A 22,925-nucleotide genomic window follows, 5' to 3' on the forward strand; every position below is an offset into this window, starting at 1 on the left:
TAAAGAGCTGAATGGCCACTAGTTAGGCGGGAAAGAGAAACAGGCGGGTCTGGCAGACAGAGAGAACAAACAGGAGAAGAAGAAACAGGGAGCAAGAAAAGGAGGATGCCAAGGACCAGCCACACAGTCATACGGCCAGACACGGAGTAAGAAGGAATAAAAAGATACACAGAGGCAAAAGGTAGATGGGATAAATTTAAGAAAGTTGGCTAAAGATAATTCAAGCTAAGGCTGGACATTAATAAGAAAGAATAGCCTCCATGAGCTGGTTGTCAGAACAGAGAAAGACTTGTTACATGAGAAGAAGGTATCAGAACACCTACTTGTAGCTAATTTTACCTTAAAAAATGAGTCAGGGAGACAGCTCAATTGGTAAGGGTGCTGCACATGTGTCTCCCCATGCACATACTCAATAAACAAATGTACTAAAAAGGGCAAGAAACACAGAATTTACAACATGCCAGCAGCCCACATTTAGGCTACACGTGGCAGAACTGGGCACGGTCAGTGGCCCCTCGGCCACCTCTTTGGTGCACTTTGGTAAGAATCTGTTACAGATTGACTGCAATCTGTTCCCCCACAGGGCTGACCATGGATCTGGAATAACCAATCGCTGTGCTTTTTTCCAGGGAAGACTGTTTCTCCCGCTCACAACTCCCTTAGTTGCCTGCAGTTCTCTGCCTAGGGCTGAGGTCTCCTGAGCGTCCCCACTTCCATGTCAGTAGCTACTGGTGTCACCATGCAGGGTCACGGCAGCCCCTTATGTACCTCCTCTCATTCGGTGCACCTGAATGTCTCAGCAAAGCTTTCTAATGAACTCGACACACCACCAAAGGGGTCTCTTCTTCATATAAAAGGTCCAACCAAGTGTGTTCTTCAGTGGCATCTTGTTTTTAAGTTCCAAAAATGGAACTATATTCATTTTAAAGTAGTATTTGGTAATTACATCTAAAGGGAAAATAATCCATTCAGAACATTCCTCTGAAAACCCATGAAGCTCTTGCAGGAGGAAACAAGCTACATTCTTGTTTATTTCTTAAAAATAGAAAGGGTACAAGAGATTCATATCCATAAATTTTAAAGATTCTGTTTCCCACTGGGAAGCCCCATGCTTCCCGAAGCCGATGCTGAATGGTTCATTCTGCGCCAGCATTTATAGTTTTAAGTGATAATAGAATAAGGCATAATTTGTCATTAGAAGCATCCAAGTAAAATATATACTATCATCTTTACAAAAGGCCCTTTAATTTAATTTTAAACTTTAAAAATAAGAATCAGGGGATTGAAGAGATGGTTCAGTAGTTAAGAGGACCCAGGTTGGATTGCCAGGACCCACATGGCAGTTCACAGTCATCTACTACTCCAGTTCCGGAACATCATATGTCCTATTCCGACCTCCACAGACCCCTGGCATACATAGACACTCACGCAGACAAACACCATAGATGTAAAAATAAAAACAGAATCAATTAAGGTTCAGATTTAAAGAAATTGTTTTCCAAGGGCTATATTTACATCCTGTATTCAGTTCCTGAAGTGGCAATGACAGTCACCAGGTCGTAGCATGGCACCCTAACAGTGGAGGCGTGAGTGGCGGAGGAACTTTAGAATACAAGCATCACTTTCTCACTGCTTCCTTCCGCTAGCTGGATGTCAGGCTTTGGGAGGGTTGCGGTGTCAGGTGACTAACGTGTTAACACCGGATGATGCAGCCAACACAGCAGGCACACACCAAATCAAACAGCCAAGGCTGACAGGACCACAGACGGCGACAGCATCCAATCTCTGAAAGCAAACATGCACACTCTAATTATGGACCCAACGGGATGTCATGTTAAATTTTCTCAACACTTTCACCTGAATCATCTGAAGGTCAGGTGTAACGGTGAATGGTCAGGCTGGATTACCACCTACAAACTTCTGCCATGGGATGCTCTGGCCCGAGTACAATAAACATCGCATAGGCTTAGACTATTTGACATAAGCCAACATCCTTCTGGAGGCTGGGCACCATCTGCCCGGTAAGCTATCAACTCATGCTGTCCCACCAGCACCACCATCCTGCTTCACCTCCAGCCAGCTGCCAGGCCCTGGGCTTCCAGGAAGGCTTATGCTCAGTCATGCTGTTTACACGTGGAGGTGTAAACAACCACACGAACGTGCTTTCTGTTTTAGAGAGCTTGAGCATCTACAGGAGAGCCCAGGAAAACTGTACAGCTACCCTCCAGGAAGCCTCCAGGCTAGGCGGTTTTCTGGAAGAAGAGCCCACACCTCCAGCCTTGACACTCGGTTTTCTGGAAGAAGAGCCCACACCTCCAGCCTTGACACTCCCATAGCACACACATATTCCAATTTTGTGGAGCTGGAGAAAATTCCTATAAATAGACATCTCAGTGTATACAAGTCTGCCTTCCATCACCGTGACAAAATATGTGAAATAATCAACTTCAAAAGAAGAAAGGTTTCCTGGTTCCTGGTTATTTGGCCTGCTACTCTGGGTCTACAGCAGCACGATCAATTGTGAGGGATCATCTCTACCTGGAATCTGGTGGAGAAAACCTATTTCCTCCATAGGGAAAAGAGGGAGCTAAAGAGGAGAAGTTAAGAGAGAAGAATCTGGGGCCACAAACTCTCCTTCTAGGGCATGTCTCCCATTGACCACACTTCCTTATACCAGGCACCATCCACACAGGGCTATAGCTGGTAACACTAGGTCTTCAGAGGTCACAATAGATCAGAGTATAGCTGTTCAACTTTGAAATACTTAAAGCAAGACACAGGATGAAGAAGTTAGCCCCATTTTACTCTCATTAAAACTGGAGAAACTTTTTTTAGAATTTGGCAGCACATGTCAAGACCCTGTGTTATTCTCACACTTCAACCAAGTAATTCCCTAGGAGACTGTTCCAGGGAATCAGAGAAAACAAGAATAAATGTTACCCAGACAACAGCAAGATCTGCAACAGCAAAGACTAGAACCACTGGACAGAATAGGAAAACTTTTTTGGCATAAAGCTATGCACTAAATGTTCAAATTTGCATGGTGTGGTGGCATGCATGTTTGGAAGACGGGGGGGGTGGATCTCTGTGAGCTAACCTTGTCTAAAAAGCGAGTTCTAGGCTAGCCACAGCTACATCGTGAAATTTTGTCTAAAAAGAAAAACAATTAAAATTTCATTGTGAAAAATATACAAAAGATGGGGAAATAAAGACAGTATAATTTCAAAAACTGAAGAACAAGGATGCTGGGAAGAAAGCGGAACAGCAATCCTGGCTACTGCATGTAGGATAGTTACAGTTACTGTTCTCTATACTTACAGCTAGATGAACTTCCAAGTTTCTCAGAAAATATCCCACAGAGCAGTACCTCGTGAAACTTAGAGTCTATTCAAACTATGTGAACACACCACTTAAAGACACTTAAGGATACGTCTGCAACACTAAACAACATTCCCATTGGCTAGGGACTAGATCAAATATGCACTAGCATCTTTTAAACCTAAAGAAAAAAAAGCAAGACAAAGGGATGCATTAGCTCCTCTAATCTATTTTTTTCTTTTTAAAATGTCACTTAAGTTTATGGCTCTCTTCCTGCTTTGGCTCAGGGTGGGGCAGGGAGGTGTGCCTCGCTGATTTATCATAATCATTGCTGAAGAGACCTTTCTATGCCAAAGCACTTGGACTTGTTGCCTCGGTGCAGAAAGGACCTAATTTATAACTGGGTTCTGTTCCAAATGTACACTTGCAAGCTGGCTGCAAGGGTGGATTTTGAAGAAGGCAGTGGCTTACCAGCACAGAGGGTCATTCTGGGGCACAGGAATGTAAGGGTAAGAGCATGCCCATGAAAGATCTGAATAGTCTCTGCAGTGTGAGATGCTGAGACAACAGACCGGGCAGAAGGGAAAATTCCTAGGGAAATCCAAGGTGCCCACCATAATGAAATCGTTCTCAGGCTGGAGGTGAAGCTTGCTGTAGAGCACTTGTGAAGCACACACACGGCTGTGGTCTCAGCCTCAGGGTTAAACTCTTTAAAAAAAAAATTCACGTTTACTGTGTGAAAGTCTCTGCACTTTTTACTGATTCATGTTTAGAGTGTGTCTCCACACTTTCTAGGCAAGGGATCATTTAGACAGCAAGGCCTCCAGTCCATAGAACCAATCATCTAACCAAACATGACTATTTGTTTGGAAGGATGCCGGGCTGGGCACACAGCTGACCACAATAACTTGTAAATGCAAATTCTTCTGCTGTGATGTAATGTGTGTGTTCCCCAAAAGCTTTATATTCTACACACGGGGGGGGGGGGATTTTAGGGAGACCTTTATTAAAATCTATAGAACTCTATCACTAGAATGAAAAATACAAAACAAACAAAAACAACTCTAAAAACATAGTCCAAGACAGAGTGTCTGGGCCATGTGCAGGGGAAAGCCACTGCCAGCTGAGCAAGGTGCTCCATCTGGTCTACCAAGCTCCCTCCTGCCTCTCTGTTGATGTGCTTTGCATCCAGCTACAACTACTTGAGGGCACTAAACAGTGATGGGCCCAAGAGAAACCATGGAAGGAAGGATTCCTGCATCCCAGGCTCCATTCTCAGCTTCCCTATCCTCTACACATGAATGTGAATGTCTAACAAGCATGGGGCAGAGAAGATCTCATATTCCTGCATTTTCTGAAACAGAATCAAATCTGCCAAGAGAATACTGCACGTCTTACTTTTTCCCTTCTTTCCAGCAAAGGCGCCTCTTGAGAGCTTCCTCAGAGATACAGATACTGGTGTGAGGGTTGGTAGTGTCAGCTTGACAACATCTAGACTCGCCAAAAGACATCTCTGGACTAAGGGGAGTGGAAAGACCCATCCCACCCTACGCGCCAGCAGGGCACCTGGTTCAACAGCTCTGTCCGTGGGCTGGGGGCCTGGATGCATAAAAAGGAGGAAGTGAGCTGAGCCCTGGCATTCTTTCTGTCTCCTGAGAGCAGATGTAACATGATCAGCATTACATAGCCTCACATCACTTCCACTTCCCTGCCATAACGGAAAGTACCCCAAAACTATGAGCCAAAATAAAGCCCTCCGTCCTTCAGGTGCTTTGGTTGGGTATTTTGTCAGAGTAACAAAAATGATTACATCGAAGAATATGATTGAAGAATGCTGGACTCAAGGAAGACAGGGTGAAGTGGGGTGCTGGCAGTGCCTCTGGGCACAGGAGAAAGCCTGCTGGGTTCCTGTAAGCAGGTGAGAGAGAGGGCCTGGCTGGCTAAGGCAGCTCTGGACACACTGTGCACAAAGCAATGTTCAAACCAGCTCCCACGGATTCCCACAGCCAGGGCCTTTATGTGGCACCCTGGGGAACTCACCCGGAGAGTTCACTGGGCTGGGCACCTTCAAAACAAACGACCCTCAAGCAAGCTTATTACAAATGATATTCTGAATAATTACAAACAACCTCAAACTCTGAAAGTAGAAGCGTTTGGCCATTTCCAGACGGGATTCAAGTCATAAATGACCAAGCCTATGGAAACAAATGCAAACAAAAGCTATTTAAACAGCGGTATGCCCTTAAAAAATGGAAATGACTAAACCTATGAACACAGAAGAGGAGGGGCTGGGAGATAGCTCAGTGGTTGAGTGAACTTGCTGCTCTTGAAGGAGACTGGGATTTGATTTTCCAGCACCCACGTGGTGGCTCAGAGTCTGTATCCAGGGGAACTGGCAATCTCTGGCTTTCATGCAGAGCACACACATACATGCAGGCAAAGTACTGTATCACACACAGAAAGCAGTTTTCTTAAGTAGAAGAAATGCTGTGGGATGTCTTTCTGTACACTGTGAATATGTGTTGCTCTCATTAGTTGACAAATACAACTGCTTTGGCCTATGGCAAGGCAAGATAGAACCAGGTGTGAAATACAAGCAGAGATACAGGAGAAGAAGGGTGGAGTCTGGGAGATCCCAGCCAGCCAATGAAGAAGCAAGACGTGTAAAAAAATAAGGTAAAAGTCAAGAACCACGTGGCAAAACATAGATAAAAAAAGGTTTTAATTTGAATGTAAGAGCTAGTTAATAATAAGCCCGAGCCATCGGTCAAGCATTTATAAGTAATATTAAGTCTCTAAATGGTTATTTGGGAACTGGCTTGTGGGAGAGAAACCTTCAAATTACAGAGAAGCTGATTTGCACCTGAAGAAAGGCTCAGCAGTCCCCGAGCCAGTCATGCTTCTCGCTTCTGCATTTGCTGATTGCCGTGCCTATGCCCCATTTTCTCTAGCTTCCCCACCATGTGAGTTCCAATCCAATTCCCAAGGAATTTCAAGATCCCACTCAAATACCACAAGTCTCCCCAGACAGTGTATGAACCCTCTGCTGCTCTGGACATCTGTGCATCGAGGTGTCTGGGTGACTGGCAGTGCCCCTCTCAGGATGACTCTAAGACTTGAGAACGGCCACACCCACTCTGGTAGTGCATAGCTACCCAGCTCTAAAAGCCACAGCGGTTGTCTCTGGGTGTGCACCAAGGCTTAGTCTCATTTTTAATAAACCTGAAACTAGGATTCAGCGTGACTGATTATAATCTAAATGTGCCCAAATCCGGGAGGAGTAAACCTGGCACTGTGTGGGTTCTTGTCTACAAACACCAGGAAAATGAACACACTTGGAGAAAGGGTTCAGAGAAGCTCAAGCTCTGGCTAGGGAGGTGGCTGTGTGGGTAAGAATGCTGGCTGGGAAGGTCAGAGAACTTGAGCCAAATCCACCATTTCCCCATGCCCACATATAACCAGGTGCGGCCACACGTTCCTGGTATCCCAGGCAGTCTAGTCGGAATGCTGTTTCATGTTCAAGAGAAACCCCTTCTCATCTCAACACAGTGGAGAGCAACAGAGGAAGACTCTCAACCTCCTCCTCTGGCCTCTATGCTTAGGCACGTACATGCCACCCCCCACACACCGTAAAAACTGTGTGCAAAGATTAGAGATTGTAGATTGCAGCACCCCAAGAGAAAGTAACTTGCTTTGAGTCCTGATTTGGGGCGGGGTGCTGGTCAGGCTCCTGGCCCTTAGCATCATGGGTTACTCACCAACTAACTGTACCCCCCACTTTCCTTTAGCTACTCTGATTAGTAACTGTTACATGTCACCAAATACACAAAGAATGAGACACTTCAGTGATCCCCACCAACTTCCTGCCTTACAATCCCCTGTCTGTTTTCCCAGTCAGAATGTGGGCTTGTTCATTAAAAGCAAAGACTTTGCCATTCACCTTTTCTTAAGGCTTTGATCAGCATCTAATATTTAATAAATGGCTAATAAATTTGTGTGGAATAAATAAAAAGACCTTATTCTTAAGAATCTGGTTGAGAGTATTTGTTATGACTCATTGAACACGGAAAGAGTGGAGCTAGTGTCCACATAGAGCCTTCCCCCTCAGTGAAAAGTCAATGCACCTATGAACTCAGAGACCGAGGCAGCATGTACAGCGCCTGCACAGGTTTGCAAGAGATGGAGGTCCTAGAGCTGAGAGAGGCGTACACATGCCCCACCCCTAATCCAGAAGCTATCTCCAATCGATAACCACTTGCAAATGAAAATTTTGTTTTCTCCAAAAGTCTCTCACCGGAGAAACAAACTGATCTTAAGGGTAGGCTAACGTCCAGAGCAGACGGTGACCAGAAAACAAACTCAATAGCATCTTTCGGGGTGCCTGTCTCAGACTGTATCAGGGTCTTTTTTCTAATGTTATATTTTATTTTTACTTTATTTTATTTCCATACACTCTCTCATATGAGCATTCTGCTTTCTCACTTCCTCTCTCTTCTACAGGTTCTTTGTGTATAGTCTATGCCTTCCAGTTCAGTGTTTTTACAGAATTCCTGAACAGGCAGTAAGTAGATCTCTGCCCCATACCTCTTTCTTGTGCCTTTTCCTGGGCTCTTTGCCTTCTGAGTCGTTAGTTTGTGTTTTATCATATTATATTTTATTGCCATCTCTCAGAAGCCAGCTTGCTTTCTAATGACAGACAGAAAGGGGATGGGACAGGATGGGAGGGGAGGTAGGAAAGACCTGGGAGTAGAGGGAGGGAAAATCATTATCAGTATATATTATGTGGAAAAAAAATCCACTGAAAATTTCTCCCTTTTATTGAGGGGGGGGAGACTATTTGTTATGATTTGAATCTGAAACTTTCCCATAGACAATGTTTTGAACACTTGGTCTCCAGCTGGCTGCTATTTTAGGAAATTTCCCAGGCTCTAAAGATGGGGCCTAACTAGAGAAGGTGTGCTGTTCCCAGCTACTTCCTGCTGCTCTCCTTCCTGTGTGCTTGAAGCAAACAGCTGCCCTCTGCTACACACTTGCACTACTATGATGTCTGGCTTAGGCACAGCGGCCAAGCAACTTTGTATCGAATCCTCTGAACTCTTATGCAGTTGTTTTCAATAAGTATGTGATTCAGGCATCCCAAAACCAATGCTATTTCTTGAAAAGGTAATAAAAATTCCTCTCTCCATATAATCAGTAGGAATCCTTGGGTTAGTTCTAAGAGCCTCCTCGTCTCCCTGTCCAATTCTGGGCCTGAACTTAACCAACCACTCTCCTGGAGTTCCCTGTTTAGTAACCCACTCACAAGGCAGTCAGTTGGCTTGGACTGAAAACAAGGAAAGTATTCTGCACTGAAATAAACTAAAATACATGCACACTTAAAGAAACCAAGATGGAGATCTCCTGAGTAAATTGGGAGCATGCGGTCCTTGGGGAAGGATTGAAGGGGGGAAGGGAAAGGCAGGGAGGGGAGCAGAGAAAAATGTAGAACTCAATAAATATCAATTAAAAAATAAAGAAACCAGCCGGGCGGTGGTGGCGCACGCCTTTAATCCCAGCACTCGGGAGGCAGAGGCAGGCGGATCTCTGTGAGTTCGAGGCCAGCCTGGTCTACAAGAGCTAGTGCCAGGACAGGCTCCAAAGCTACAGAGAAACCCTGTCTCGAAAAACTAAAAAAAAAAAAAAAAAAAAAAAAAAGAAACCAAGATGAATTTTCACCCCAGAATGTTGAAGTTAAGAAGGGGCCTCTAACAGGTCACTAAACAATGGGGGAGGGGCTGGAGCCCAGTCAATGAGGTGCCTACATAAGAATGCAAACTGAGTGAGCTGCGAGGAACAAGCCAGTAAGCGGCCTTCCTCCATGGCCTCTGCTTCCGTTCCTGTCTCCAGGTTCCTGCCTGACTCCCCTCACTGATGGACGGTAAACAACAAGCTAAAATAAACACTTTCCTCTCCAAGTTGCTTGATCACAGAAACAGAAAGCAAACAAGACACCAGGATGGTAGCCCAAGCTTGTAAGCTCCAACTGCAGGGAAAGGAATGGGAGGGGAGAGAGTAGAGCTGGAGAAAGGAGGGGAGGGGAAGAAAGGAAGGGAAGGGTCGTTAAGGCTTCATTTTTTTTTTAATTCTGCCAATAGAGTTGTTCCAATCAGCTCTGCTACTAAAAACAAGCAGGCACCGTGAATAAAGTGTTCTCAAATTACCTTCCTAAAGGCATTACAAACAAACAAACAACAACAGGGGGAGCTGCCTGCCAAAGCCATGGTCAAATGTACAAGCAAGTTAGTGACTATCCCCGACTGTGTGGATGGACACAGGGGACAGAGTCTGAACAAGGAGTCCATCAGGATCCCCCTTCCCACATGTTAAAGACTGACAGCCTCCAGGTCAGGAGAATAAATCCACTCCTCCCCCAAAGGAAGCAGCCCAAATTCAAATTACCAAGAAGTCTAAATAGGACAAGTTGTGAGTTTATGTTATTGTATCCAAAGTCCAGAGTTCCCAGAGGCACTGGACAAAAACAATCTTCCATCCTAAGATTCAAGAAATCCTCCCTCAATAACTGTCCGAGGGAAATGGACTGATCACAGTCAAGACGATCAAGTGGGCGTGGCAATAAGGAGCCCAGGGAAGACTCAGCAGAAACAATACACGATAGAGAATAACCACCAACACCTGGGACAGTGGGGCTGCCACCGTGCCGGGGACTGAACATCTTAGAGGCGTGTCTGAAGGCCTCCAGAGAGGTAAGCCACATGGACTAAACTGTGACCGCACTGCAGTGAGACTCTGCTACATAATAACATCACATACTTAGAAACAGCTCAGTCTTCACAGGATTCCAACCTTCGCTTCATCAGCCTTTGAGGAAGTTGCTTCTCTGAACACTGCTCTGCGCATGAGGCAAAGTTCCTGCCTGCTCTGAGAACAGAGGTCTTGTTTGGGTACAGTCCTGTGGTTCCCCACACCTCTTATCTCCACCCTGCAGCAAGTTCCCCCACTCTCAGGACATTGCACAACCAGCTCGGCAGCATGTTCTAATACCGTGCTCAGTCACACCAAACAATCTTCACATGCGACGAGGGCCGAGTGGAAGGGCATGGACGGCCTGCTGTGCCCTCAGCCAACAACAGTGTTCTTCAAATGCCAACTCTGTGTACAAGTGCCTTCTCAGTGCAGAGAGCATAGCTAAGTAGACATGACAAGATATCAGTTGTTCTGCAAATTAGCACTTTATTAAAGAGGGGAGAATGAAACCAACGTACACACCAGTGTCTGTCAAAGAGACAATGAAAGAGCATATGATATTGGAGGGGCTGCTTTAGATTAGTTAGAGAGGCCAGCTGCACAGGAACCATTCGAGAATCTGAGAGGAGAACACTGTAAATGGACCAAGAGGAAATGAACACAGAAGTGCTATGCTTGCTCTGAGCAGTTGTCTAAGGACCAGAAAAACACCAGTGTGGGTGTTCTCATGTGACTGCAGAGCAAAAAAAAAAAACAAGGGAGGGAACCAACGGTGGCAAGGAGGGAAGTGGGGCCAGGCCAGCAAGGCCTTAAGAGACGATATGGCTGGGATACAAAATGTCCCCACACGCTCAAGTGTTTGAAAACTCGATCCCCAGCTGGTGGTGCCTGCTGTTGGGAAGTTATGGAGCCTTTAGCAGATAAAGGCTAAGATAAAGGCCAAGCCCCATTTCTGGTCTAAGTGTGTGTCCCCACCCTGCCTCCCCTCTCTCCTCCCTCTCATCACCTGGAGACACAGCTCCAGGTACACCTGTGAGTGATTATCTATCCAAGATGTGTGCAGGTGGCCTTCCTGCCACCACAGCCATGTCTGTGTGTCTTCTGTGTCTTCTCTGGCAAACTCTGAACCAACATCAATCCTTCCCTTAAATTGCTTGTCATCAGTTTGTTTGTTTGTTTGTTTGTTTATTTATTTTGGTCACAACAATGAGAAAAGTAATAAAGCAGCCAAAGACAAGAGTCCAGGTTTTGTTCTGAGTGTCGCAGGACACCTCTGGAGGGTTTGACTGAGGAAGTGACAAGCGATCTCGTACACATCAGGAGTTTTTGCCACATATCTAGAGAATCTGGATTCATATGGGAGAATACAGAAGGCTGTGCAGGACGGCACTAACAAGAGCAGCACGCAGGTTCTGCACTCAGAGGAGCCTGAGCACAGAACCGTGAAGAAAAGGACCCTGGAGCTTAATGCTGAGGCATTGGCTTGAACACCTGTGTGGGCAGCGGTCTGTTTACAGAGGTGAAGACACAGGCTTAGTTAGACAAGACTAGAGTGGAGGAGTGGAAGGATGGGGATGCCTGTCAGGGATTCACATGAAGACAACCAGTCAGGAACTGAGCAGAGAGCTCAAGACAGAGAGGGCTGCTGCTCAGCTCCCTTTCTCCATTTGTACTGTCCAGTATCCCAGCCACTACACACACACACACACACACACACACACACACACACACACACCCCGGGCAGGTCTTCTCCCAGCAATAAACCTGGAAGAGATAAAGCACCACAGGCTCGCCCAAAGGCTAACCAGGTGTGCCTGGACCTGTGTCTCCAGGTGATTCTGGATCTCACCAGGTAACAACTGAGATGAACCATCATGGTAGAAAAGAAGGGGCTTGTGATGGATGGGCTGAAGCAAGTTCAGGACAAAGCTAGTTAATGGGTGGGGCACTGCAGCCACCAGGGACAAAGGCAACAGCTTCAGTCATGGTTTTTCAATTTTGAATGTGAAAATAGACAAGATGCAGAGTACATATTAAAGTGAGAGACACCACAGCAGAAGTGTGCTTCTGCTATTGCCTCAAATGAAAATTTCTAGAGTAGTAAGCATCACCCAATGGCTGACGGGGATACGCCTCAGCTACGATGTCCACTAACTACAAAGGGCTACCGAGAAATTGAATTTAAGGTTTATTAACTGAAATCAAGGCAGCAATGTGTGATCAGTACCTACCAAAGTAGGCAGCTCCCAGCATATCTGCGGGCATATTTGCAGACTAGACTGGACAGTGGAAAGACCAATGCTTAGCCGTTTTTGTATGTCCAGTGAAGGATTAGCCACTGCGAGAGAAAAAAGAGACACGACTTTAAGTCTATGCTGAGGAAATAGGGGAATTATCTCAGTGCAAAATGCACAATGGAGGGTGGGTGCCACTGGAGACTCACAAAAACTAGCAAGTGACCCTGTCGGTACTGTGACTTTCTCTAAAATCAGCTTCTCAGCTCTTCAAACTGGAGCCCAAACTGTTTTTCCAGCCTTCTGAGGCTTCCCACAACCCGCCCCTTGGTTTTCAATTCTCTTGGCAGAAGATTGCCTGGATATTTTATATCCAGTGTCTCAAAGAAAGGAAGGAAAGAAACCAACAACCTCTGTGTGAGGATAGGGTAGGGTGAGACTAATTTCCACAGGCAATCTGTCCTTCCCATCGGCCTCTGGGGCACACCAAAGAGCCCTGAGGACTTGAAAGCAGAGTGCTCTAACTGGTGCTTTTCCAGACTATTCACAAAGTGCCTGCTGGTTAAAATGCCCATTGTGCTCCAGGAGGCCCACAACCCAGCAGTTTCTGGGGTGATGTCCAGTATCACTGTTCCATGAGCCCCAGAGTAGGAGGCAAGGCCTCGGGCCCTACAGCCAGAGCCAACTACTTACTTCATTCCTGTTACCTTTGCCAGCTGTTGGCCCCTTGGCCTCACAGACCATGTTTCATCTTTTGTAACTTCCCCCTCAATGTCACCTCTCCTGAAGACTTCTTCAAGTCCCCAAACAGAAGCAGTCATGATCCAGCTCTTGGTTGTTCAGCCCCCATATCCTATCACCCCGCTTTGCTCTGCTACAGCCATACAGCCTTCCTTGTGAGCTTCTAGGCCTTTGCAGCAGCTGATTCCTCTGGCTGGAGTGGTCTTCCTCTATTTTCATGCCCAAGCTCACCTTCTTTGCGATTGTGCTCAGTGTGATCTTCTTAACAACGCTTATGCCTGCCCACACTGCTCAACAGCCTATGCCCCAGAATCTCCAATACTCCAGATGTGTGTGCATGTGTCTGTCCTGTGTCTGTTTTCCCTGAGGTTATGAGCAGTTTGAAGGTAAAGCCCATAATGTGTTCAATTTGAAGCTAAAGTGCCTTAAAGTGTCTCATTTTCTTTTGAAAAAGGTGAGATATCAATTCAAGCTCATATAATTTATAATAATGAATGTGAATTAAATTTTGACACCTTTAACCACCCAGTCACTAGCGAAGGCATTAAAGATACAAAAATGAACATGATAACAAAGAGATAAAGCAAAGTTAGGGCAAGTGGAAAATTCTAAGATAATAATTCATAACTCACAGATACATAATACCAGATATAATAATAATCTGATACTATGAGCCAGGATGAAGTAACAACTAATTTAACTTATAACCTAATAACTTACCATATCTTAACACTTAGGGTATTTTTTAAATAATAATGGAAATTTAATAAGAACTTAATATGTGCCAGCAACTACTTAGGCATTTTACAAGTACAGTCCAAAACACTGGTGATGATGCAATTTTTCAACCTCCAATGGTATAAGGCATAATCATATACCCATTTCAGTTCTCACTTTCAGGTAATATTAAATAAATTACTTGACAGTCAACACTTTATTTCAACAATATAGACTCTGTCTTACATCATGTGATGTTTGATCTTGGTTTTAACTTGATGAGATCCAGAAACACTTCTGTGAAAGGTCTCTGGGCATGCTTGTATGGATTTATCTTGATTAGACTGAGGCAAGAAGACATATCCACTGTGAGTGGCGTCATTCCCTAGGTTGCAATCTTAGACTGTATAAAGAAGTGATCTAGAGAGAAGCATTCATCCCTTTCTGTTTCTGAACCCATACAATGTGATGGATGGATACAACGATTGATGGATACAATGAATACAATATGATAGAGGGATACAATGATGTGATGATTCAATGGATACAATGTGATGAATTGATACAATGGATACAATGTAATGGATGGAAACAATGGATACGATGTGACGAACAACCTTAAGCATCTGCCTCCACAACTTCCTGTTGTGATGGACTACAACCTGGAATAGTGAGCCGAAATAAATATTTGCCAGGGTATTTTACCATAGCAACAGGAAAAATAACCTTGCCTAAATGTAGGCCAGTGCCAGTGTTCTGAACACACTTCAAATAGGTTAGGCTGAGCTAGATGTCCTGAAAGTTAGAGTAGTAAAAGCATCCAGGATATTTTCAATTATGCTAGGGTTATCAGGACATAATCCTACTGCCAGGTCAAGAATACCTATCCTAACATTCCACATCACAATCTCTAGAGTAAGTGTTATCACAAGAGGCTCCAGGCCACAACCTAGCTCCTAACTACTTCCATTTGAAAAACTATTAAGACTTGCACTCGAAACACTTAACATGGGGCTGGAATAATAGCTCAACAAATAAAAATCACTTGCCAAGCAAGTCTGACACCTGAGATCAATCCCCTGAGGCCATGTAAAGGTGGGAAGAGAACAACAACTCCCCAAGCTCATCCTCTGCTCTCCACACAAGCCACAGAACACAAGTAATAAATATATACATTTACCTAAAAACCCTCTGAAACTGTGAGGCAGGACAAACCTTTAAAAATTAAAAGAAGAAAGAGACAGACAAATTCATCTTTAGGTAAGTGTGGGGTTAATTTTGACTGTCAGATTTGCTAGTCTAGCAGATGAGTGAGACTATGAAAATATTTCTAGAGAGGATTAATGCATAAATGCTCTGACATATCCAACAGTTTAACCCTTGAGAGATTCAAGTTTTAAAAGACTTTTGGGAGATGGTATCTGTGGAAGGTAGGGCCTCATTTTAAGAAGTGGGGAACTGGAGCCACACCATTGAAGGGAGTAATTTTGCCTGCGACACATTCCCGTCCTCCCACTCTGCTTCCAGAAGGCCATAAGCTGAGCAGCATCAGTCCCCTGCTCCCAGCACTGCCTCCTCTCAGGCCCAAAGCAACATGACCCAAAAATAAACTTTTCTTGTTTGTAAGTTGTTTCTCTCTGTTTAGGGTGTTGCTTATCAAAGTGACAAGAATTCTGACCAACACAGTAAGTTACTATTCTAAAACTCTTCAACAATGTCTTACATGAATAGATTATACATTTATTCTCTGCCTACATGCTTTCCACAGAAATGACTTTCTCTGTCATGGGAAAAAAAATGATTTTAAACAGTTTTACCCAGTATCAATAGCTCACGATTTGTCTACCCAAGAACAGCTTTTAACACTAGGAACTGTATAGAAAAGATTTAGAAGAAATGATAACAGACTCCTGGGCTTATGGTTAGGGTACAGGGCAAAATCCCACACATACCAGGCACTCAACCATGCAGTTCATGGATTCAACCTATTTGAGTTCTCTGGCTCAGCATCCGGCCCACTGCTAACTGCACAGCTTCACTTATACCACCATGTTCTCCGCTAGGCTCCCTGAACCCCTGCATGGTCCATGGACAGAATGCAGTAACTATGAACCCAACAGGATTCATTTAGGAGTATTATTTTAAGAGTAGGAGCTGGGCTTCTTCTATCTCACTACCATGGGACCCCATGGAGCAATAAAGGAAAGAAATGGTAATAAAAGCACACAAAGAGACCTTAGCTAATAGGCTCTAATAATAATCTAGGAAAAAGGAAAATAAAGTCAACAAAGATGAACAAGAAATAAAAAACAGAAGCATGAGATGTAAAGCCGGGTGGTGGTGGCACACGCCTTTAATCCCAGCACTTGGGAAACAGAGGCAGAGGCAGGCGGATCAGAGTTTGAGGTGAGTTCGAGGTCAGCCTGGTCTACAAGAGCTAGTTCCAAGACAGGTTCTAAAACTACAGCAAAACCCTGTCTCAAAAAAAAAAAAAAGAACGAGATGTAGTCAAAGAAAATACATTTCTTTTTTTTTTTTTTTTTTTTTTTTTTTTTTTTTTTTTTGGTTTTTCGAGACAGGGTTTCTCTGTGGCTTTGGAGCCTGTCCTGGAACTAGCTCTGTAGACCAGGCTGGTCTCGAACTCACAGAGATCCGCCTGCCTCTGCCTCCCGAGTGCTGGGATTAAAGGCGTGCGCCACCACCGCCCGGCTAGAAAATACATTTCTAAATTGGATAGCATTTCTCACCTTCCACTCCTAATCTTCCTAAAAGAGAATTCTTTACTCATCCACAACTTTGATACTTAATCTTTCTATCTCTCTTTCTTCCTCCATCCCTGAAGCAATAACCCTCAAAAAGCACATTCACAACCCTGTATTATCTGGAACAGCCTCACTCAGTTGTTTCTTATTTCCTCTTTTTTCTTCCTCTGTCCTGCTCTCAAAGCCAAGCCCCACCATTCTCCTTCCCCTTTTGAGATCTAATTTACCTTTTGGTAGTTAATCTTCATTGTCAACAAGACAAGATTTTGAATCACAATGGAAACATATTTTGGGTTGTGTCTACGAGAGTATTTCCAGGAAGGTTTAACTGAGCAGAGAACATCTACCCTGAATGTAGACAGCACTAAACCAGACTCAATCAAAATGGAGAAAGAGCTAGCTGAACATCAACATCAATTTCTCTTAAGCCTTGACTGCAGATTTGATCTCTCCCTCATGTTCCTGCTACCATGGCTGCCCTGCCATGCTATGGTGTTACCTCAAACTGTGAGCCAAACATGCAATCCCTTAAATCGCTTTTGTCATGAATTTTATCACATCAATGAGAACAGTAAATAATACAATCCTTGCCGGCTGTTTTAGTCACTTTTCTATTGCTGTGAAGACATTTCTATGTTTAATGTCCTTCCTTCTGCTGCCTTGCTTCACAAAGTACGGCCCAGAGAGACTCAAACCATTAGCATCACCTCAGATCATACCAAAGGTGAAAGACTCAGCTGTCATCCTCACCAGACCTGCCGAATCAGTAGCTGGAAAGCCACAAGTGAGCTTGGGATTTATAGGCACAATAAATTTGGAAAACAGTTGATCTAGTGCTTAGTAATATGTTACCAACTTGACTGCATCCAAATTTGGTACTGACTCCTTGTCACACACCACTAGGTCTCTAATAGATTGTTTCATTTCACCTTCAAAATAGCACCTTGAGGTAGTCATCATTATCTCCATGTTAAGAATGCACAAACTGAGGCTCAGGTGGATAAACTAACTGCTCAAAGACCCATGAACAAACAATGAAGCAGGAATTGAACCTGCTCAACTTGACCACAAATCATCCTGGCCAAACTGCACCAACTCATGTCAATGTGAATTTATATTTTTCAAGTGCATGCTGGCAGAACTAACTTCTCACGACTGCCGCCTGCTCTGTCAACTTAACAGAGATTTTGTTGGTTATTGCAGTTCTTGCTGGCAGTCTTTCTAAGGCACAGCAGCTCATTCTGCCTTGGGGCAGCATTTTGCATACTAAAGAGGTGCTAAGGTGTTTGATTAATGGAGAAGGGAGCAGTAGACCACCGCCTCAGTAGGAAACTCCAGGATGGTGTAAAGGGGAAAGAACCAGTGTGGGGCTAGTTCCGGAATGCGTGGCTAGTCGGGATCCACTCGGTGAGTCTATTTGATATCTAGCTACTTTAGATTTTAATTGCCTCATTATGTTATTTTCAGTCATTATCATTCCATAGTAATCCAAATCACTTTTACACCTAGACTCCTCCTTCTTTTGTCTATATCCAAACATAAACCCAGAAGAAATTACATTTCTGGAATACAATATTATCTACCTCCAGGCCCTACCTTACTGCGAAGACAGTGCATGTTTCAGACTCTCCAAATCATACATGACAAGGCATGCTGTCCTAAGATTGGCACGTATAGATTCCGACAGCCATCAAGATCAACACTAACTTTATTATACCAGGGAAGATGTCTGCCTCACACTGATGCTCCCCCCCACCCCCACCAGCTCGTAGAACTCTCTCTGGGGAACTCTTTCCTTTACACTTTACAACTTAGTCCACGAGGAAACTGCCACTGTCTGCACCCAGACAAGTCAAGATGATTGGTGGTATTCTGAGGCCTAAACTGGAGACAGAAAGCCCTTGTGGGGAGCAGAAATGACAAGCTGAAATTAGGAACTCTTCAGTTCCCACACCCATGGAGTTCCTCAGCAGCTATGAACAGGGAAAGGTAAGTAAGTCAGATGGCAAAGTCAGACCGTAGCAAAGTACCTGGTTCTTCCCATGCTCTGGTTCCCACCCTCCCCTCCACTGTGACTATCTCCAAAGTTACCATCATACTTAAGCCTTCTCCTGTAACCTATGGCGTTTCTATGGCTTGAAGCCACAAAACTTTAATATCAACAAAGTGGCTATTTCTAAAAACAATATTTGTTTTACATGTTTCTCTATACAGATAAGACTGTGTCTTCCTTCTTATATCTAAATAGGGTTGGAAATACTAATCCAAATAGCTCACATTTCACAGTGTATAAAAATCTTTTAGAATATCTATTTAAAACAAGTCTTGGCGCACAGCATTCAACATACTCCCTACACTATTAAAATCCCATTTTAAGAAGCTAACTGCCTGATCATTTTTAGTTTAATTTCAAACATAACAAGATAAAACTGCCTTCCTAAGTCATCTTTTTCTTTATGTATTCAATTATATTCTCTGCTTAAAATAAAAGTTGGCACAGATCCACTCCCTGATGGAGATTTTAGGTTAGAAAGCACTTACATATCAAATTAAGCGTACAATGGCAGGTTTATTCTCCACACTGTGCATCGTCCAAATCAAGATTTTCATTTCCACTACAATGGACTTGAAGGTTTTGGCCTCAATTGCAAGTTTCTACATTTCAATCAAATAGACTTTGACTCAAGAGATGGCAATGAACTCAGCTACAATCAACCTGGCACACTCCATGCAGCCTTCTAAAACCACCACAGACTTGTCTTCCAGTCAGGCTTTGAAACATCCCCAAAAGCCTGCTGCACATTCTGGGACTCCTAATATGATGCTATTCGACCATTACCTGGAAAAACAGTTAAACTGTCAACCTAAAAAACAAAAACAAAAATTTGCATCCCATTTCCCAGGTATAAACATTGATCCCCAAAACTGGCTAATATGTCAAGGTGAATAGTCACAGTTAAAGACAGAATTCAGCCAGGTAGTGATGGCACATCTTTAATCCCTGCACTCAGAGGCAGAGCGAGGCAAATCTCTGAGTTCTGAGTTCAAGACCACCCTAGTCAACAGTGCAAGTTCCAGAACAGTGTGGGCTACTCAGAAACCTTGTCTTGAGAAGCCAAATAAATGAATAGAATTCAAACAGACTCAAAGAGCTTTTTGCTATAGCATACAGAAGAGGCCCAATCCTACCACAAAATGTTCACGTGATAAAAATGTATGGTTTCCCTTCAGTGCTCCAAATTTATGGTTACTTTAAATATCCAATTAAAAGTCTGATGAAATTTTAAAAACAAATTACATTATAAAATTGTCCCCGCTAATCCTAGAACCACAGGGGAAAGGCTCTGATTTGAATTACCAGCCTCTCTGCCACGCTTTCTCAAATGTCCCCATTTATACACATGTTCATTATTGATAATGTGGACTTACTTATTCTAATATTATACTATAAACTTTGGTGCACAGCAAAGCATGATAAAACATCTTTCTGGCACCAATAATCATTTGCTAAAATAAAACCAACCAAAAATACATGCCTTCCAAGTATGCGAGTTTTATTATTTTTTAAATAATACATTGCTAGAAGATGAAGAAACAAAACTTTCTTGTCAACCCATGCTCCAAAAAAAAAAAAAAAAAAAAAAAAGACACATGGGCATTGATGAGAGATGCATTTTAGCAACTCTCTCCACTGTGGCAGGCTCTGCATGCGCTGGTATGTGTTGCATTAATAACATGCTTACATGATACACTATTCTGCTGGTGCATATTCTTAGAATTAATTAGAAACTGTTCTTGAGAGCAGCAGAAAGTAAGTCTACATGTCCTGCCATCATTCCCTCAGTATTTTCTAAGTAGAACAACTGGAAAACAAATGTAGCAACTCAAAATAAACACAAGGTAGCAACCCAACTGTAACGCATATGCCCAAAGACAACTTTTTTTAAGTGGACTGGAATTCTGACTAATTCCCAAATAGCTACTCTTTTCCCCCAGCAGCATAATGTTGAGACTACTTTACTATATTAAACTTGATCACACACACACACACACACACACACACACACACACACACACACCTTACCAAAACACCAGAACTCCTTAGGAAGGAACGAACCCATAAACACGGGTCCACAGCCAGCAACCTACTTGTATTTATAGGGCCCCATTGCAGTAATTTGGGAGCTGCAAATAGCAACGGAAATAGAAAAATAACTTTACAAAAGCAAGCATAACTAAATTATAGGCTTATTACAACGGAAAACTGTAACTTCATTATCTGTAATAAAAGTGGGTGGGGGGGGTGCATTGGTGTCTGCTGTTTTAACAGTTGAAATTCCTAACAGCTAAAGAAGTCAGGAAGTTAAAGAGAACTTCAGTAGACCAGGCAGTAAAACGGTAGGAAATAACCATTTCTCAACTTTTTAAATCATTCCAGGCAAACACAATCATCTTTATACCGTTTCACCTCTCTCCAGCTCCGCTTGGGAAAGAAAGTACAAATAAAAGATATGGAGCCATTTTAAACAACTCCGTTAATTTGAGAGTGTAAGAACTCACGCTGGCTTTCTGTCATTTCCATTACACTGAAAAGGACACCTGGGCATCCACCGAAATCAAAAGCAGGGCAGCAGGCTCAAGCTCTGCCTCCCAAGCTGGCTGACTGCAGTGGGTAAGGTCACGGTCAAAATTCACAGGCTCATTGAAACTTCACGGCTCAGCCAACAGCGCCTATCATGTTTCTTGATCCCATCTAAGTAGATTAAAGCTGCTGGAGCAGTGTAGCTGTCAGATCAGCAGGAGGCTATTTCAGCCCCTCACACCGCAGTCTGCAGAGTCCGCAGCCGCGCGCCTTCCGCCACCCCTGGCTGTGCGCTAGGCTAACCTTCCCAACGCGCTTCCCTCCAGCCTTTTAAACAACCCTTCAAACGGACGTAATTAACTCTAGACCCCCTCCAACCCGCGCCCGCCGGGTCCCCCTCCGTCTGTCACCACCCTGGCTGCCCTTCCGCAGTCGGTGACTTCTGCCTGGCTCTCGGAGGGGGGGGGGGGGGGGACTCCCCGCCAGGAGATTTGGAGCGGGCACAGCGGCCGGGCGATGCGGGAAAAGGACGAAGATGCTCAGCATCAGGGCCATATTTACGTTGCCGTTTTCCATTGCAAAAAAATAAAAAATAAAATTCCTCATTGAGTCCGATAATACTGCCATTAAAGGAAAAAAAGAAAGCAACGCTCTCAAGCTGCCGCCCAAAATCTTCTGGTTCACTCCAGTCCTCCCGCGGGAAGCTCCGGACGCTCCCTGACAGGGAGAGACAGGTACACCTGCCCGCTGGCCCAGGACACGCGGGCCTATCGGTCCGGAGAGGGGAGCGATCGCTCGAACTGGGCCCTGAGCATTCTCCCGCCGGGGCTAACAGCTGAGGCGGAGTCGGTCCCCGCACAAACTTCCCACTTCCCAGGCAGCGGGCACCGACCAGCGGGAGGACGGATGCGGGGCAGCACAGGCGCGGGGAGGCTCAGAAGCACATGGAACGCTTCTCATCCCGCACCCATCCTCGGTTTCAAAGGTGGCGCAAGCCGCACCGGAGGAACCCAGGGAGTGGACGCATGTCGTGGGGTTAGGGGCAGCCGGAGAGGCGAGCAGCCGGAGGGCCCGGGACCGGCCGAGCCAACCGGCCAGAGGTCCCCGCCCTGCCACCACTGTAGCTGCAAGAGAAGCCGAGCTGGGAAGGCTGAGCCCGCGGAGCAAGAGGAGCGCGCCGCAGAGCAGACTTACCGAGTGGTTGACCCCCCACATGAGCACACTGAGCAGCGGGTCGCTGGCCCGGAACAGCTTCACTTTCTGAGCCACAAAGTGCTTCTTCTTGGTCTTGGTCTTGCTCGCCAGGACGGAGGACCCCAGGTTGCCGGGGGTCGCCATGGCCGCAGTCTCGGTCCCCTCCACTGCCTCGCCGCCAAGGCCGGGGACCCGCCCTCCCTACACGCCGGCCCGGGGAGGCAGCCGCATCCCCCGGGGCAGCCGCCGCTGCGCCACTGCTCCAGCCCCGCTCCGCCCGCGCTCGGTCCTGGGCGCTCGCTCCGCCCGCTCCGCGCGCTCAGCCGCCTAAGCTGCAGCTGCGCTCGCCTCGCGCCCCCGCCCGGCTCCCGCCCGCCGCGGCTCCGCGCACAGCCCGCGGCTGGTCCAGGCGGGCTGGCGGCTTCCGCGTTGGGCGCCGGCGTCATGACGCAGAGGCGGGCGGGGCAGCGGCGCCGACGGGCGGGGCGGGTGCGGATGCGGATGCCGGACCGTTAGGCTGTTCTCTGCTCTACCACACCGGCGCCAGGCGAGTTTCCCTGGACGGCCACGACTGACCCTCAGCGGAGATTGCTAGGGAGTGCGGGCACTCACGCAAGCATCCCTCCCTTGGTC

The 22,925-nt window shown here is 45.3% G+C and overlaps 1 protein-coding gene across 3 annotated transcripts in view; it reads right to left on the bottom strand.

Annotated features, from left to right (window-relative positions):
• The window catches only part of Pip4k2a (phosphatidylinositol-5-phosphate 4-kinase type 2 alpha), a 157,012-nt gene extending 134,356 nt beyond the window's left edge, over nt 1-22,656 (bottom strand). The window contains exon 1 of one of the 3 annotated variants that reach the window (XM_041641615.1): nt 22,293-22,656. In XM_041641615.1, coding sequence (XP_041497549.1) covers nt 22,293-22,436 — 144 coding nt within the window. In that variant the 5' untranslated portion in view covers nt 22,437-22,656. The remainder of the gene's footprint in view (nt 1-22,292) is intronic. The other 2 variants (XM_041641614.1, XM_041641616.1) reach the window with 2 other exon arrangements.
• Between the last annotated feature and the right edge of the window lie 269 nt (nt 22,657-22,925).

Source organism: Microtus oregoni, unplaced genomic scaffold, assembly GCF_018167655.1.
Source record: "Microtus oregoni isolate MIOR12 unplaced genomic scaffold, Mior012 000070F_ref0000104, whole genome shotgun sequence".
Taxonomy (NCBI): Eukaryota; Metazoa; Chordata; class Mammalia; order Rodentia; family Cricetidae; genus Microtus; species Microtus oregoni.